At 36.1% G+C, this 16,813-nt stretch overlaps 1 protein-coding gene across 1 annotated transcript; it reads left to right on the forward strand.

Annotated features, from left to right (window-relative positions):
- Positions 1 to 2,103: 2,103 nt before the first annotated feature.
- Positions 2,104 to 16,308, forward strand: LOC140340221 (vomeronasal type-2 receptor 26-like). The gene is made up of 5 exons (XM_072425277.1): positions 2,104 to 2,141; positions 4,566 to 4,857; positions 9,803 to 10,027; positions 11,900 to 12,023; positions 14,881 to 16,308. The coding sequence occupies exons 1-5, from the start codon at positions 2,104 to 2,106 to the stop codon at positions 15,804 to 15,806; spliced, it is 1,605 nt and encodes a 534-aa protein (XP_072281378.1). The 3' UTR covers positions 15,807 to 16,308.
- Positions 16,309 to 16,813: the final 505 nt, after the last annotated feature.

The following is a 16,813-nucleotide window of genomic DNA, read 5'->3' on the forward strand; positions in this document are numbered from 1 at the left end:
GATGTGCCTAGAGAGACTTTAAAAAGTAATTGCATATGAATACATAAATATATAAATATATATCTCTATATATACACCTAAGCCACTCGCTGGCACTTTAGAAGGATTGACCTTCCTTTCAATAGTTATTACTGTACATATATGAAGGCTAGATAGTATTATAGAAAATGGATTGATTTATTAGTTGACTTGTTTTTGTTATTTAGCATTAAGCATAAGCAACATAATAGATATTAAGCAAATATTTAAATATTTTAATGTAATTTACCATATAAACACAACCTTTTTACAACTTTAATTTATTGTTTGCTCCAATTTTTACTCCATATATAATGACATTCGTTTTAATGTTATAGTACATAACAATCAATCTTGCTATTTTGTTTAATAATGCATTTTTATAAACAGTCTCTTATTGTGTTGCTATTAATATTACACATCCAACCTTTTGCTTATGCCACTGAAAATAACTCATGTGCTCTCTATGTTCTGAGCAATTCTACCTTGTACAACTATTTCAGAGATGGTGATGTTATCCTGGGAGCAGTGATATCATTGTTTAGTTTTACTATTACACAAAGAAACACTTTTACTACAACTCCTGTTCCACCACCTTGTCTTGGGTAAGTTTTGAATAAAGCAACAAGGCCTTGTCTTTGTAATGTTTTTTTTTTTATTTTTTTTATAAAAGGAATGGGATGTTTGCCAAAAATGAGCTGATCATCTGACCATCTTCTTTACTGGGCATTATGGTGGTAAGATTCTGGTGCTTATAACACTCAATCTGTTCTCAACTCTAAGTCTTATACACCCTGTGCGATTCCTAATTGAATTTATATGTAGGACAAGGCAGCAGGAAGAGTAAGTCTTTTTGGAAAGGGGACAAAGCAGTGAACTGTGTCAGGTCTAAATGACCTTGTGTTAGTGAGTGACTTGGCAAACCAGCCTTTGAATATAGTTTAAAGTATATTTAAATATCTAAAGCCCAAAATGTTGTTGCAAATTTATTTACTGTTTGTGGTTCTTTGTGATATATTTTTTTTAATTCCCATATTAAGTCAAATTTTGTAGTTGTCACTGTAACACCAATTGCCATTGGTGACAAAATAATTTGGAATTTCCTCTTACTTTTAGTCTCGGGCACAGGACAAATAAATTGGTAAATCTCCCCAACAAGGGCATAAACAGCAATAAAAAAACTTGATGGAGGTTCCATCATCCTATCTTTTACACCCTATGGAAAACAGAAAAAATGGTTTCAAATATCCTTTATAGAAGACCAGAATTTTTAAGATTGTAAATATGTTAATAATAAAGATACTGTTTATTACACATTTTTATAGTTCAATCATTTCAGGTAATCTAGTGGGTGATGCAAATAAATGTTACACACTTCAAGCTTAGTTTCACACATACAGCCTATTAATATGAAGTGCAAGACAGCATACAGAACACAGAATATTCCCAAAGCATGCTTTTAGTTTATGATTTGGAGGAGAGATGTGTAACAGCAGTGTAGCTCACAGTAAATTGCATGCTTCAGTATTTCCTGCAGTCTGAATGACTGTGTTAGAATTGTTGTATAAAGACTATAGAGCATTTTATACACTGGGACTTTTGTGGGACCACTCATGCATCCCACTGCTCCCTCCACCAGTCACTTTAAAAAATAGGATAAAAAAAGATAATAAAAAAATAAACAAAGGTAATAAAACATATAGAGCTTTACTGTGTCAGCTGTTGGGATGAGTTACAGGTATGATTCTTGTAATCTGCATAAAGTACAACAAGAATAATAGTGAAAGCAGCAAATGCTACTGCACCCATGGTCCTAGGGGACCTGCTTTAAAACGGCTTGTCTTTTTTCCCCATGATTTTACTAAAGAAAACATTAAGACGATTTAATTATTACCTAGGAAAGCCTTTCAGGCTCACACATCTGTTTTATTGTCTGAAGCATTTGTGGCAGCAATAGTTCAGATTTTGACTTAGACTTAGGAATTTAGTTATTGGTCTAATTCTACATTGTAAGTGACTAGCAAAAGTGTGAAGTGTGCTCGTTCAATAAACAGGCCAAATACACAGTGCACATGCACAGTAATGATGGAGCTGTCACACAGTGATAAAAGCGGAGGTTACAGGTATAAGTGGTGCCTACACGAGGAGCTGTAATCTGTTAGTCCTCATAGTTTACACATCACATGCAGAGCTGTATGGATCAAATCACAAAGGGCTCCTTACTATGCCATTCTATTGAAGGGTGCAACTGCCATTATTTTACCATGTGGACTGCCAATGTATAGCAACAAAATTAAAAAAAAACTGCACCTTTTTTTAACCCATCACAACATAAAGCATGTGCCGGTTGTTGGCATCCACTGTACTTGTGCATTTTGAATGATCACTGCATGTGCTAAATGTTAACATATGTATCATCATTAAAGTAAAATGCACATTACCAAAATACATAGGTTTACTGCAGGCCTAAGTGCTACCTATACTTTACATATTTACCTTTTATGACCTTATCCCCCATACTAAATTTATCCCATTGTATTTGCAGAAGCAGGTCCTTCAGTACATGATCCAGTCCAGGATCCTATACGTTATCATGTGGTGCTCATGTTGGTATGCCTCCCTGCAGAATTACAGGTACAGGGAGTTGACAACTCTTGCATTTAGGCCTATGAAGAACCCAATACCCCTGCCATTTCATCTCCCATTCACCCAACACCTCAAACACTGTACCCTTCTGAACCCAAACTCTAAACCTCTATGACACCCAGCACCCCTAATACTGCACCTTTCTGCTGGCTAGCATCTCTTGCAATGCCTGACTGTAACTTCCTGCTTCCCAGCAACCCTAACACTGCACCCAACATACTGCTCCTTTCTACCGGCTAGCAGCACCACCCATGCTCCTACCACTGCATGCTTTACCAATATTCCAAAAGAGGAAGTTGAACTCACACAACTATCAAAAAATACAACAGAGTTATTTATCACTTAGAAATTCAGTCTCTAAATCAAGCCTTAACTAAGAAGTAAGCAAAAATTTGACCTGACTGTAATAATAATAAATATAGAATGAAATATACCATAGGATAGAAGTGTTATCAATGTATACAGTAATAACCTACAAACAATTTTTGGTGCTAAACTGCAGAGTCTCCTTCTATTCCTGTCTCTACACATAATATAATACATAAAGAGTGGGGAGACAACCACTGTCATATTCAGAATATTCAAAATACTCAAGCCTTCAGTCTAGCCAGAAATGTACCACTTCCATGAATGATGGATCATGAGACTTTCAATGCACCCTGCAGAGCTTCCCACCAGGTCCATACATCAACAAAGTGTTTTGCTGCAAATACACATAAATCTCATGAAATGGCAGAGACTTTCAGTGCAGCTTTTGATCCAGGCTGAATATGCTCAAACTGCAGCAGCAGGCATTGCTTTTGTAAATATATCTAATAGAAATTGCCTGCCAATGTTAGTAGAATGGATGAGATGTGGTAAATTGCTGTTCTCTGTCAACTACAGGAAAAAACAGTCACAAAACAACTATTTTATTGGTTTATATTAAACATCGTAGCATTTAATAAACTGTAACATTTTCTAGATATATTAAAACAGATAATTAACACATTAGTGGTATAACAAGGGAGGAATCTAAATAGTCAGTAAGTCCCTGACCTGGGGCAAGTTTACAACTTCACTGGCTATTTGCTGGTACAGATAAGCAAGGATTATAATTACATTCACAGAATTTGCAACTGAAAAAACAGATCAGAGATGGTAAGTTTGATAAACTGCAATGTCCTCCTTTCAATTAAATACATTAAAAGTCCCACTGCCTCTTGGTATTTATCATTAGGTTTTTATTTCTGATTGTCACTCCATTATGGAGGATGTAGGGGGCAGCTACCACATGGTTAGGGAGGCAACAATAGCAATTAAAACATTTAAAAGGTTCTAACTCTTCTATATATTAATAAAAAATAGTTTTGTATGTGTCCTGATTGGAGAGATTTCTCATCACTTTCTGTTGTGATAGGAAATTATAAGTCTTCTAAAAAGGGACACAGAATACAAATATGACTGAATTTATGTATCAGGTTGTAAAATAAAAGGTGTAGAGAGTTTAACTGTGGCCCTGACATCACCGTATGTCATCATCATAAAGAACCATTTATAATGTATAATTTATGTAATGCAGAGGCGATTGTCATTGACTGCAGAAATACTAGGGAAAATGATCTGTGGATATGCTACAGGTTTGATTATAGACTGTGGTTATAACTTGTATAAATAAATTAATGTTCCCAATCCCATTGACTGCTGAGGTCTGATGGTTGCACAAGTACTAAAGAGCTGCAGGTTGCACACTGGGGTTTTAACCTCTACCCTCTGCAGACAAAACAAGATTGTCTATAAATTGGGTGAAATTGTATTATTTTGTGTAATTGTTATATGCAACAATACTACTGTGTTCTTTATTTTCAACTATAAGTTGTTAGTATTGTTAAAAATTGATTTTTTTATTTATTTATTTTCAGAATAACTTATCGTAACTACAGACATATCCTGGCAATAATCTATGCTATTGAGGAAATAAACGAAAATCTTTCTCTACTTCCTAACATTACACTGGGATTTGACATTTATGATTCATGTTCATATGAAAGCAAAGCCATTGAAACAACTTTGAAGTTACTGACAGGCACAGAAAATGAGGTTCCAAACTACCAGTGCGCAGAGAGAGGTACCCTGGCTGGAATAATTGGACATATGCTTTCTTCCACTACTAAAAGTATGGCCAAGCTTTCTGGGGTCCATTTTCTACCACAAGTAAGTATGAATTTTTTTAAATATGAATATTAATAGAACACACACCAGCATTGCAGCGGATTAAAGAAAGACTATAGTTTGCATTAGTACAATGTATTTTGTGCTTTAGGGCATAGGTTGTTTATTAGTGCATTTAGCATCAAATATATCCAATGGGCTGACAGTGCATTTCAATGGATGAAAAATGGACTTGTGTTGTTTTCACACTGATGGTTTACATATGTGCATTGTTGTACACTGGCAATGTGCCTTTTAGCATTACCTGTGCCACAATGCATTGCAGTAGATTTAGGGTAATGCATTGTAAAACACATGGACATGAAGTGTCTCAATGGTTATATAGTGTAAAACACTACTATATCTGTTTTTTTATCTTGGATTGTTCCTTTCTGTTCTATTGACACCTATTCTCGCTGTCTCCCCTGGTATAAAATGGATAAAAATTGAGCAAATCTTCTAACCTGTGTCAAAGACAGAAAAACTAAAGAAAATATTTAAACCAACATAGGGGTAAGTGATATGCAATGTCAAATATCATTACCCTATATAGCAAACAAATTGTGGTTAAATCATATTTTCACTACTCCAATAAATTAATTACAGAAAAAAGCAAGAACCCCCTTGGAGTACATAGGTGGGAAAATATTTTGTCAGAAATATTTAATTAAAAACACATTATTTATTGAGAAATTTTTATAAAAGAAAAGAAAATAACATCATGAAAACACAGAATCCATTACAAGAAATTACAAAAATACATACATATATACCAGTTAAATCAACAGAGATATTTGAAATAAAACTGTGACAGAGCCGGGTTATTAACAAAATTACAACCATTGACAAAAAGTAAGTATAATGATGTTCTTTTATTCCATCTGTCACTTTTGAGGAGATGTGACGCATTTCACAAATTTAGAAAACTTCATAAGAGTTAATGTTCCATATTCATGTAAATCATCTCTCTAATATGTATTGCTGCTAGCATGTGCCTCCTAATGCAGACCTCTATAAATCCAAGTGGATAAGGAAACCCATAGAATACTGTGAAAGGATCTGCAGGTTTCTTGGCTCTATTCCTCAGATCTCTCACCATCCCAGTGTCTCTCAGTGCATCAGAACAGGCGCCTGGGAACAGGCGCCCCAACGACGCATACACTCATATGGTATCAAGCAATCTTCAACTTTATTGTAACAAACATCTAGTTTTTATAACATAACAATATATCCTAGCGCATGCTCATTCATTAGAATAGATAGATACTAGTGTATCTATTCTAGATTGAAATTAATTAGCTACATAATTTCAGACACATACAAAACATCTTGTTATTCATAAACAATCGACATTATCTGAGTTGGCAAAATTAACAAGGACACTCGTCTTGGCAGAACATCAGGTTTATACACATAGAGTCTAAATACACTTAGTTCTCATAACTAAGCTCTCATAACTAAAAACTGAAACAAAATGGAGTGTCTCAGGCAACAAAATGGAGTGTCTCAGATCCTTTCATACTGCTCGTAAAATATAAGGAGGCAGGAATGTGAGCCTTCTTAATCATTTAAACAAAGGAAAGTATAGGACAGATATGTACCAATATGTGAAGGTATAGCAGATCTAAGCCCAAGTGAATCCATATCAAAGCTGCTTCCTTTCTGTTAGGCAGGATACCACTTATTAATGTCAGGGAAAAAAATGTAGTACCAAGAAAAATGTAGTAGGATGCAAGCAGCCAGGTGATCTTGTTGTTTTCTGTACTGATATTTTAGGATTAGTAGGAATATGATTTAGACCAGCGGTCGCCAACCGGTGGTCAGCAAGAAAATTTTGGTGGTCCACGGCTCTGGCCAGTACACTCCTGAGCTGGCGGGGCGCATCGGCCATAGCCGCGGACCACGACCCCCGTACAAATTCTGGGTTCAGGGAAGTACCCATTGCAGGCTCAGATCTGCGATGGGAGTGTGGGCAGGTTTATGTCATCATGACATCATTATGGGGGAGGTTTCTCCCTCTTTATATGACACGCGGCTCCCTGCGCATGCGCGGTCAGGAGCCGGACATTTTAGTGGTCCGCGAGACCGAAAATGTTGGCGACCACGGATTTGGACACATAATTTGTATGATAAATAGGGTAAAGAAATTTGACATTGCAACAAGCTGAAAAAGGTTTTTGTTGAGTGGTATGGTACATAAAATTTGTAAACTAAAGTTTTAGAGTTTTACATTACCCTCTTTTTTTTCTCCTTTAAAAATTACCAAAATGAAGCCTTCTTCGTGCAAAAAACATATGTGTACATATGTTGGATACTGTTACTACTTAGCTTGCAGGTCTCCCTCTGTGCCTGCGGTTCACCCTTTGGTTGTTGCTTACACTGGTCTTTATGCACACTTGTAGCCCTAACAGCTTGCAGCATCCCCAGCCTCCCTCTAATAATATGCACTCTGTCCATAACAGTATCCATGGCACACTGTGTGCAGCTGCAGGGGATTAGAGACTGTGTCCTGCAGCCAATGAGTCATGATCCTGACCCAGTATTTGCTGCTAGTCCTATTTAGGCTTTTTTAATTCTAGGTGCAGGTTGTTTGATCCTCAGTGTGCTATCTTCATTTCTGCCCAGTATATCTCAATTCTGATATTCTGGATTTTGACCTTGGCTTGACTTGCCATTGATTGCAATAACAGATTGTAATCATATAATTATAATAAAAGAATAACAGAACTTGGTTGCATAAAAGATACAAAACTTCTGGGATACATACTTCTAATTCCAAAAGTATTTACACAGTCATGTGATGAGTCAGGGGTCCTCCTTATACAATATCCTGCATCGGCTTTGGATGGTGTTCTGCTGCATACACAAGAGATGTGCCATTTACAGCCTAGGATGACAGGAAGAGGTTACTGAATACCACTGGAAGAATACAAGTGCAAGTATAAGTTGTTAAAGTGTTATAGACAGACTAAACAGATAAAACAAGATTACCTAAAGCACATATTTTGGTTTAAATTGGATAATGAAAATAAAGCACTTTCCCTTTACATTCTGAATATGGGCTAGTAATTTGAGCTTTAGTCTATAAAAAAAATCCTTGCAGAGAATTTAATGATGGGTAACTAAAAACATTTCATTACAACTGATAGAGAAAATGTAAAACCTATATATATATTATATATATATATATATATATATATATATATAAAAATATATATATATATATATACAAAGGTAATATAATTAAAAAAATAATAAATAATAAATAAATGATAAATAAAAATTGGTAATGAAGCTTACATTTCTGTAGTCCATTTTGACTTGCCAATTTAATAGTATACATAATAAAAAATTGTTATCGTTCACAAAAATGGTGAATATTTGTGGATAGTTCGTTTGCAAATGATAATTATTGCATGTGTGTAAGTAACAGCAGACTGCCTGGCAGCATGTGATACCTGACATTATCTCCATGTGTAGCAGTTTGCTGTGGCTTTGACAACATTTGGCAAATACTTTAGGATAAAAAAGAATCCATATACAATATATACTATAAAAGAATTGGCTAAATAATTACCTATCAGGAAATTCAATAGGGTGAAATCTTTAAGAGATTTAGGTACCTTTTTAGTGCACTATGGTTCCTCCTGCCAGCCTTCATTATTATGCTCCAGAAATTTTGTATAACAGTTGTGTCTTTAGCTCTGCAGGACACTGAAAATTCCCTAAGCTTCCTAAATATTAGCCTACTCCTATACAGGGTTGCACTGAGTTTTGTTGTGATAGCAACAGGGTCACATTAAAATGCATATTGAAAAACCAAAGTGCTCCGCCATTTAAAATCATACCCGTGGAACATCCTATCTGACTTTTACAAACACATTGCTCTAGATATGCATTTTCTTTGTCCCATTTATTTATTATTAATAATAATTAATTTTTCATGTTATATATTTATATTGATTTAAGGTTAGTTATGGGGCTCAGGATTCAGATATAAGCGATACGTCAATATATCCAACTTTATTTCGGACTGTCCCAAGTGAAAAAAGGCAGTATGATGCTTTTGTACAGCTCTTGAAATATTTTGGCTGGACTTGGGTTGGAATCATTACAACTGATGATGAAAACAATCTCCAAGGAAGCAATGACTTTAAAAATCTGCTCATTAAAAATGGAATCTGTATCGCCTACTTCGAAATCATACCAAGTGAAGATTTTACCAGCTTGGTCTCAGTAATGAATGTCATCAGATACTCATCTGCCAATGTTGTACTTCTTTTCTTTACTGACATCTTATTTACTGACTTCATGCTCAATGTTCAGATGTTTTCCGTACCTGGAAAAGTATGGATCATACCATCAACACTGTCCCTGCCCACACAGGACACCTTTTTTTCTGCATTTAATGGTTCATTCACATTTGTTATTCACAAAGGAGAGATTCCAGGATTTAAGGAATACCTCTACAACGCTAACCCCTTCACCTTCCCAGACGACATATTTACTGCTTTAGTGTGGCGAAATGCCTTTGGCTGCTTGCCTATAAATGACACATTTAGAATGGAATTGGGAATCATGGGTGATTGCACGGGAAATGAAACAATGAAATCATATGAAGCTATTTTTGATGTTAACAACTTTAGACTAACTTATGCTATTTACAGGGCTACTTATGCAATGGCCTATGCAATACATGACTGGCTGTATGCAAGAAAAATACAGCAGACTGATCTTACATCTTATCTAGGATCAACTTTTCATGCATCTCAGGTAAAATACATAGCTTATACTTTATGTATGTGTTGAGAGATGTAATATGTATTGCAGTGAACAAAATAATTTCCCTTGGCAGCCATTCGGAAACCATTTTGTACTTTTTTGGCTTCTTTGTTTGCCCCAGGGTCTAATGTTCATCTGATTTTTCTTACTCTTATTACTTTTCCAGCTAAATCAATACCTTGAGAATGTTAACTTTGAAACATCATCTGGTGAGAATTTTCATTTTGAGAAAAGAGAAATTGCAGGCGAATATGACATAATGAACTGGTTTATCACTCCCAATCAAACAAGTATATATACACAGATTGGGAGCTACATCAGTTCTGCACCTCCTGGAAGACAACTTGTTCTGAATGAAAAGCTCATTCAATGGAATCACATATTTAAAGAGGTAAAAATTATTACATTTATTTGAACTTCTTAAACTCAAAAAGGTCAACAAGTGGGGAAACTTTAAAAGGAAGTTGGGGTGTAAGTTCATAGCAACCATAGAGTATTTGTAATGTAACTGCAAAGGGACAAGATAACAAAGCTTTGAGAGATTAGGGTCAGTTACTGTATAATTCTATGCATTGCTCCTGCCATTTACAGTTCTATGGTATTTTAATTCCCTTCCCACACTGGTATTATTAGAGACATTGTTTTAATTTAAACTTGTATATGATTTAAGGACAGTGATTACTTTTTTAAACTGATCTGTCTCTAGAAACTTTTTAAATTTAAGTTAACTTAATTTCTACTTCTATGAGGATCTAATATTTTTTTATATTGATGGGGCCCATGCCCCTAGCAGAGGTTTTATTAATTGAGTTTCACAGTGCTGCAACTTATAAGGAAACAAGAATGAAATGCAAAAACAGCATGAACCAAACCAAATAAAGTTTTATAAGTTTAAGATTTACAGCCCTTCCCTATTAAGAATAAATGTAAGGCATATAATGCTTTTTTACATTCAAGACAGTTTTATTCAACAAGAACTAGTTTAAATGCTGAGACACTTTTTGGATTGATAACAATGATACAGCTGTGTAAAAATAAGTTAATGGCAGGACAGTTTTGTGTTAGCAAGAACTGGGACAGTCCCAGCGAACCACTAGCAAATTCTATCTACAGTTCAACGCAGGTCTGGTACTGTTCAAATAATACACACACTGCTAAAACTATCCTACAAATTTTCCTTCAAGATGCCTAAAATGATCTTTTCCTAGTGTATGGCATAGTTCCTTTATAAAGGTTCCCAGCTTTATATCTTTTTCTGTCAATAGTTTGCTTATACATAAACAATATTGGAGACTAAAAAAGAGAAAGAGCACAGATTTGGTGGTTCCAAATAAACAGCATTCTATTTATCTGCCATTCTGTCAATCGTGGCCCTGGAGAAGGTGGGGCCCTGGACAATTGCCTAGTTTGTCCTCCCCCCAAAAAATGTCCCTTAGCCAAAAAATAGGTCTACTGCCCTTACAAACAAGTCTATGTGCTTTGTATATCTTAGTACTAGATGGGTTTAAATATATAAATCATTGGCAGGTAAAACAGCACTTTATATATATTCCATCAGGGTATTTAAAGATGAATTATTACTGAAATTATAATTCCACCTAATTCCAACAGCTGTGCTATTCACATTGATAGAAACATGTTTAAAAATGTTGTGTAAATGGCTTAGAAAAGTTGTGTTAGTTTTACGAAAATCCATTATCTGAACATAGAGAAGTGGGATGCATAAAGTGGGCAAGTGGGCAAAAGTTATTACCCCTACTCTAAGTAATTGCTAGCAGTTAAAAAATAAATAAATGGCCTTTTCACTTCCTAAACTTGCGGTCATGTAAAACTCAGTTTGCAAATCTTCTGCTTACAACAGCCTGGTTTCTTCTGTGGGTGTCCATGTCACTGCCTTCATGACAAAGACACTTCCTATGGGCTGTTCAGTGGTGGAGAACCAGATAAGTAGACAAAAACAGTGATGTCAACTCAAAAGGACATTATGGGCCAATTTTGTAATGCTGAATCAGCAGGTCAATAGACTGGCAGGTGATCTGGTGGTAGATATTGATGAGTATATCCCACTTCACAAGGTAAGGGAAAAAAGGCCAGGGGAGTTGGAGGGAGGTTTAGGTTTTGCCAGGAGGCTTTAACTGAGCCGTTGGTAGGTGTAGAGAGTCCTGTTCTCCTTGTCAAATTGTAAGAATAAAGAATGAACTGCCTATCGTAGAGACAAGCTACAAATCTGTAATGCATACCCGTGCACATTTTTACTCTCTAGGTTCCTCAATCTGTGTGCAGTAACAGCTGCCTTCCGGGATACAGAAAAGCTCCTCGAAAATCAGAGCAAAAATGTTGCTATGACTGCGTCTTGTGTTCCGAGGGTGAGATCTCTAACAACACAGGTAAATCATATCACTCAGGAATGATTTCATATCAACTTTGAATCATTTTGAAAGTGCATTGATATTGTAAGGCAGAGTAAAATGTTTAAGTGTGTAGGCCAAAGTTATTTTGTTACATCTACTGAAGATAAAGTGTTTTAACTCCCCACAGCTTCCACAAATACTTCTTTATCATAAGGGTCATAAAAATATGGAATAGTCTTCTACACAAGTTGGTTCCAGCCAGCAGATTGGATTTCTTAAGATAGTTTTTAAATGCTTCCTGATACACCTATGATAAGCCCAGGGGGTAGACTATCCTATGTGTTCTCTGTACTCCTGATAAACCAATGGGTAATGTTGAGCAGTAGCTAGTAGGACCCTCTGCCATCTCACATCCCTTTAATGCATATGTAATTCCCCTGGATTAGATTTCTCAGGTGTGTCATTGCCATTTTAGGAACTTTAAGAGGTTCCGCCCAGTTCCCTGTGGGCAATGATCATTGTGATTAGGAGTTAGCACTTAATACTGGAAGAGGATGGGGTTGATGGGAAGAAAACCTGGGTCAGGACAGGAAAATCATGGGGATACTGCCAGAACTGTATAAAATAAAGGAGTGACAGCTCTGACAGCATGACAAACTATATGCTACAATCGGGATCACTTTGTTTATACATCTTCACTTTACAAAGAAGCAGTTTAGGCTATAATGCAAGTCCATGGGGGTCATGCCCACTATCTTTCTGGCGATAGCAGCTGACAATCTGCTACTCTATTAACTGAACTTTAGGGTGGCTACAGTAAAGTCTTCAATAATTTGCCTGATTGTAAAATATCGGATTGCCCTTTTTTAAAATTGGCAATATACAAGTGTGATCATTTTAAAAAGTGAATGCACCATGCTGTTAGAGTTTTTATTTTGCCCACATACTGTATGTAATAAATTAACGTTTCAGCATTTTCAGAGGTTTCTCTTTATAGACACTCAGTATAATCTATATAACTGCAGGACACCAAGTTAGCCAACACAACATAATGGCATTTATCAATTTATTGAAGCAGCTTGTTGTGTGTTGTACAGTTTTGAGTGTTGTTGTAAAGTATGCATGCAGAGTATGGGTGTGTGTTTCTGTGTTGTGTGGGAGTGTGTAGCTTAATAAGTGATATTAGTTTAATCTTAGAATATATAAAAGGTTTTATGTAAGTAAAGTAAACAATTGAAAGCCTAAAATATAAACAAACCAAAAGCATTATGTTAGTCATTTGTCTACCAGGACCAGTGTAGATCAGGAGCAAACCAGAAAAAATTTGTAACTAAAGTAAAGAAACCATATAGATCAGGGAAAAAATGAGTAAATGTACTAATCCAAAGACTGGTGTGGGTAAAACTTGGCCTGAGCTGCCAGTGACCAGCACACCACATTACATTTTTAGTTTGAAATTTCAACTTTGTCTCCACAAAGAATAATGTAATAGTCCAACAGTGCATTTCCTCCAGTCTTATTAGCATTCAGCACTTCTGGGAGTTTAGAATGCTTGTATTCCTCACCATGTTACAATGCCTTCCTGTCACTTCTAATTCAAAAAAGGAACTTAGACACTAAGTAGAGGAATTAGGTAATCGACACTCCCAGAAGAATTGCAGAAACTGCAGCACTGGAATAAAGGAGTGGTAGGCCACTGGGAAGCTGAGTATTTGCCTTTTTCTCAAGCAGGAGACAATGATTGCAGCATTTAAACCATTAAAACATTCAAAAGATTGGTGCTATCTCACCCCTAAATCTCAAAGAATAAATCATATATAGGTCTTAAAGACCTCTACAATCAAATATATATAAAAATGTGATGAAGGGCCACTCTGCTTGCAGTCATTGAAGTTTAGGTAGGAAATGTTAAGTCACTACTGGATGGGGGTATTTCCTGCATTTCCTGGATATAGGGAAACCTAATTGCAACATACACTTTTAGCTTTGCCATGCACTTAGATTTTCAAGTTCCCTGGAAAAAAATGTAAGCATCAGCAGACTGAGGCTATGTAGATCAACTGAGAAGTTAAAAGCGTACACTATGGGCCTAATTTATAAAAGCTCTTCAAGACTGGAGAAGATAGACTATCATGGGTGAATCTGGGTGATCCAGCAAACCTGGTAAAGATCTGGTCCAGGATTAAAAACATTTGCCAAATAAAAACAAATGATTTTATGAAATCTTTACCAGGTTTGCTGGAATGCCCAGGTTCACCAAGGATAGTCTATCTTCTCCAGTCTTGGAGAACTTTAATAAATCATACCCAATGTGGGGTATGATTTATAATTTTTTAAATTTTTTTTAGAAACACACAGTATTTAAAGAAAATACTTCTGTCAAGCTGCTTGCACTATATACTTTTACCTTAAAAAGTTGTCAATTGCTTTTTTACCCAATCAAAGTAATCAGAAATAATAACCCTGAAAATCTGGTGATGCCAAATTCAGAAAGAAGAGTGAGTTAAAGAATAAATATCTGCATTCTGACCTTTAATAACCCGAAGGTCAGATTCATTTGATGAGTAGCTTATAATAATGATGGTAGTGAGATCACAGAGTAAAGATTACTTTGAATACGTTGATGCTTGATCTGTTTCAAAGCACAGATAAAACACTTTCTAAATTTGGGATTTTAATATTTATCATTCCAGTTTTATAAAACATTGTCAATTTTAAATATATCACTTTTTTGAAATATTACTCTATGGGTTATATAGAATTATGTATGCATGTATTTGATAGATTTCATAATTTTAGGTGTATATTTATTTAAAAAAAAACAACAGGGTCACTTTAATACAACTATTTTTTTATAATACTAACTTCTAATTAGACATGTCTTATCTTTTAGATATGGAAAACTGCATTAAATGTTCTGAACACCAGTGGTCCAATGAGAGAAGAGACACGTGCATCCCCAGAACTATAGACTTTCTGTCCTATGAAGATGCTCTGGGAATTGTATTATCTTTCTTTGCCATTTTGCTTTCAGCTCTCACTCTAGCTATTCTGTCTATATTTATAAAACACAAAGAAACTCCCATAGTGAAAGCCAACAACAGGGACCTCAGTTACATCCTTCTCATCTCCCTTTCTCTGTCCTTCCTCTGCTCCTTATTATTTATAGGACGTCCGCACACCATAACTTGCTTCTTCCGCCAGGCAGCTTTTGGAATTGTATTTGCAATTGCTGTATCTTCAGTTTTGGCTAAAACCATAACTGTTGTCATTGCTTTCAATGCCACAAAGCCTGGCAGCGAGTCAAGAAAATGGATGAAGGCAGGAATATCGACATATTTAGTGGGCATTTGTGCTATGGGTGAGGTCATTATATGTTTTGTATGGTTTTTGAGCAGTCCACCCTTTCCAGATTTTGATACATCAGAACGATCACTGAAGATGACACTGCAATGTAATGAAGGGTCAGCGGTTGCATTTTACTTCCTTATAGGTTATATGGGTGTTCTAGCTGTTTTGAGTTTCATAGTTGCCTTTCTAGCTAGAAAATTACCGGATACATTTAATGAGGCATCGCATATTACCTTCAGTATGCTGGTCTTCTGCAGTGTTTGGCTGTCTTTTTTTCCAGCTTATCTAAGCACAAAAGGTAAATACATGGTAACCGTTGAAATATTTGCCATCCTGGCTTCCAGTGGTGGATTAATGTCTTGCATATTCCTCCCTAAGTGTTATATTATTATCATAAGGCCAGAATTAAACACTAAAGAAAGTCTAATGGGAAAAAAAGTCACTAGGTATAACGTTGAAAGCAAATAATTACTGTAAGGGTAGTTTTAAGAAGAAAAAAGAAGGTGAACTGCCCCTTCCCCAACCTAACCCAACTTTCCCATTAATGACAAATGACAACATCATTTGTTGGATTAAATCGGCCATAGCAGCTCATTTTATTAACCATTGTACATGATAACATACTTTTATATATACATCAACATATGTACAACATCAAACAACAAACTTTTCATGACAGCCTTCTATTCCACCAGCCATTGTTTTTCTTTCTTTCTAGGTCCATGAAACAATTCCTCCCATCCTAATCCTTTTACCAAATACCTCCGCTCACTAACCAGGCCCCCAGCCGCTATCACACCGCCTCGGGGACAATTAGCGGATAAACCCTTTTAACACCTAGCCCCCACAACAACCAAGTGTCGTGCAGGACCACCACTAACGAAACCCATCCCCTGAAAAGCCCTACCCCGTTTCCCTTTCTTCCCGAAACTTAACCCATTCATGGACCTAGTAAAATACCACCCAACTGCTATGACAAATGCCCAAACCTTACTTCCAAAAAACAGGGAGGGAGGGTGGGAGTTGCTTGTTCCCAGAAATAATTATCTGTCCCCTCCCCTTGTGTACCTTTTTAAGTCTTGCCCAGCACTCCTCACTGCACCAAACCCCCCCCCCCATCCAAAAAGTTATTCTTTCCCGCCCTTTTTTTTTCTTCAAATTCTCGCACTTTCTTTTTCCCGCTCTCTCTCTCTTTTGTTTTTTTTAAGTTAACCCCTGCTTTTCCTGCCTTCCCTTCTTACCCTGTCATGCGGCCCTTTGCTTAACTAGCTCCAGGCCAACTGTATAATTCCAGGAAGGAAAAGGAAGTGCAGAACAGATTTAAACAGAACAAAGAAGGCTGAATCATGGAGTTTGTAACCTAAGGGGTTCTTTACTTTATATATAGTCACTTACCTTTTTTATATATGAGCCTAGTCACTAACATTTTTGGAGAATGATTTCAGTAATGATCAGAGACACTACTAGGAAAACAA

This window comes from Pyxicephalus adspersus, chromosome 11 (genome assembly GCF_032062135.1).
Source record: "Pyxicephalus adspersus chromosome 11, UCB_Pads_2.0, whole genome shotgun sequence".
NCBI classification, from domain to species: Eukaryota; Metazoa; Chordata; class Amphibia; order Anura; family Pyxicephalidae; genus Pyxicephalus; species Pyxicephalus adspersus.

Excerpts from the sequence above, each read along its gene's own strand:
- LOC140340221 (XM_072425277.1), top strand. The coding sequence starts at position 2,104 with ATGGAGCTGTCACACAGTGATAAAAGCGGAGGTTACAG. Across the intron at positions 2,142-4,565 it reads GATAAAAGCGGAGGTTACAG|AATAACTTATCGTAACTACA; the intron begins GTATAAGTGGTG and ends ATTTATTTTCAG. Across the intron at positions 12,024-14,880 it reads TGAGATCTCTAACAACACAG|ATATGGAAAACTGCATTAAA; the intron begins GTAAATCATATC and ends CTTATCTTTTAG.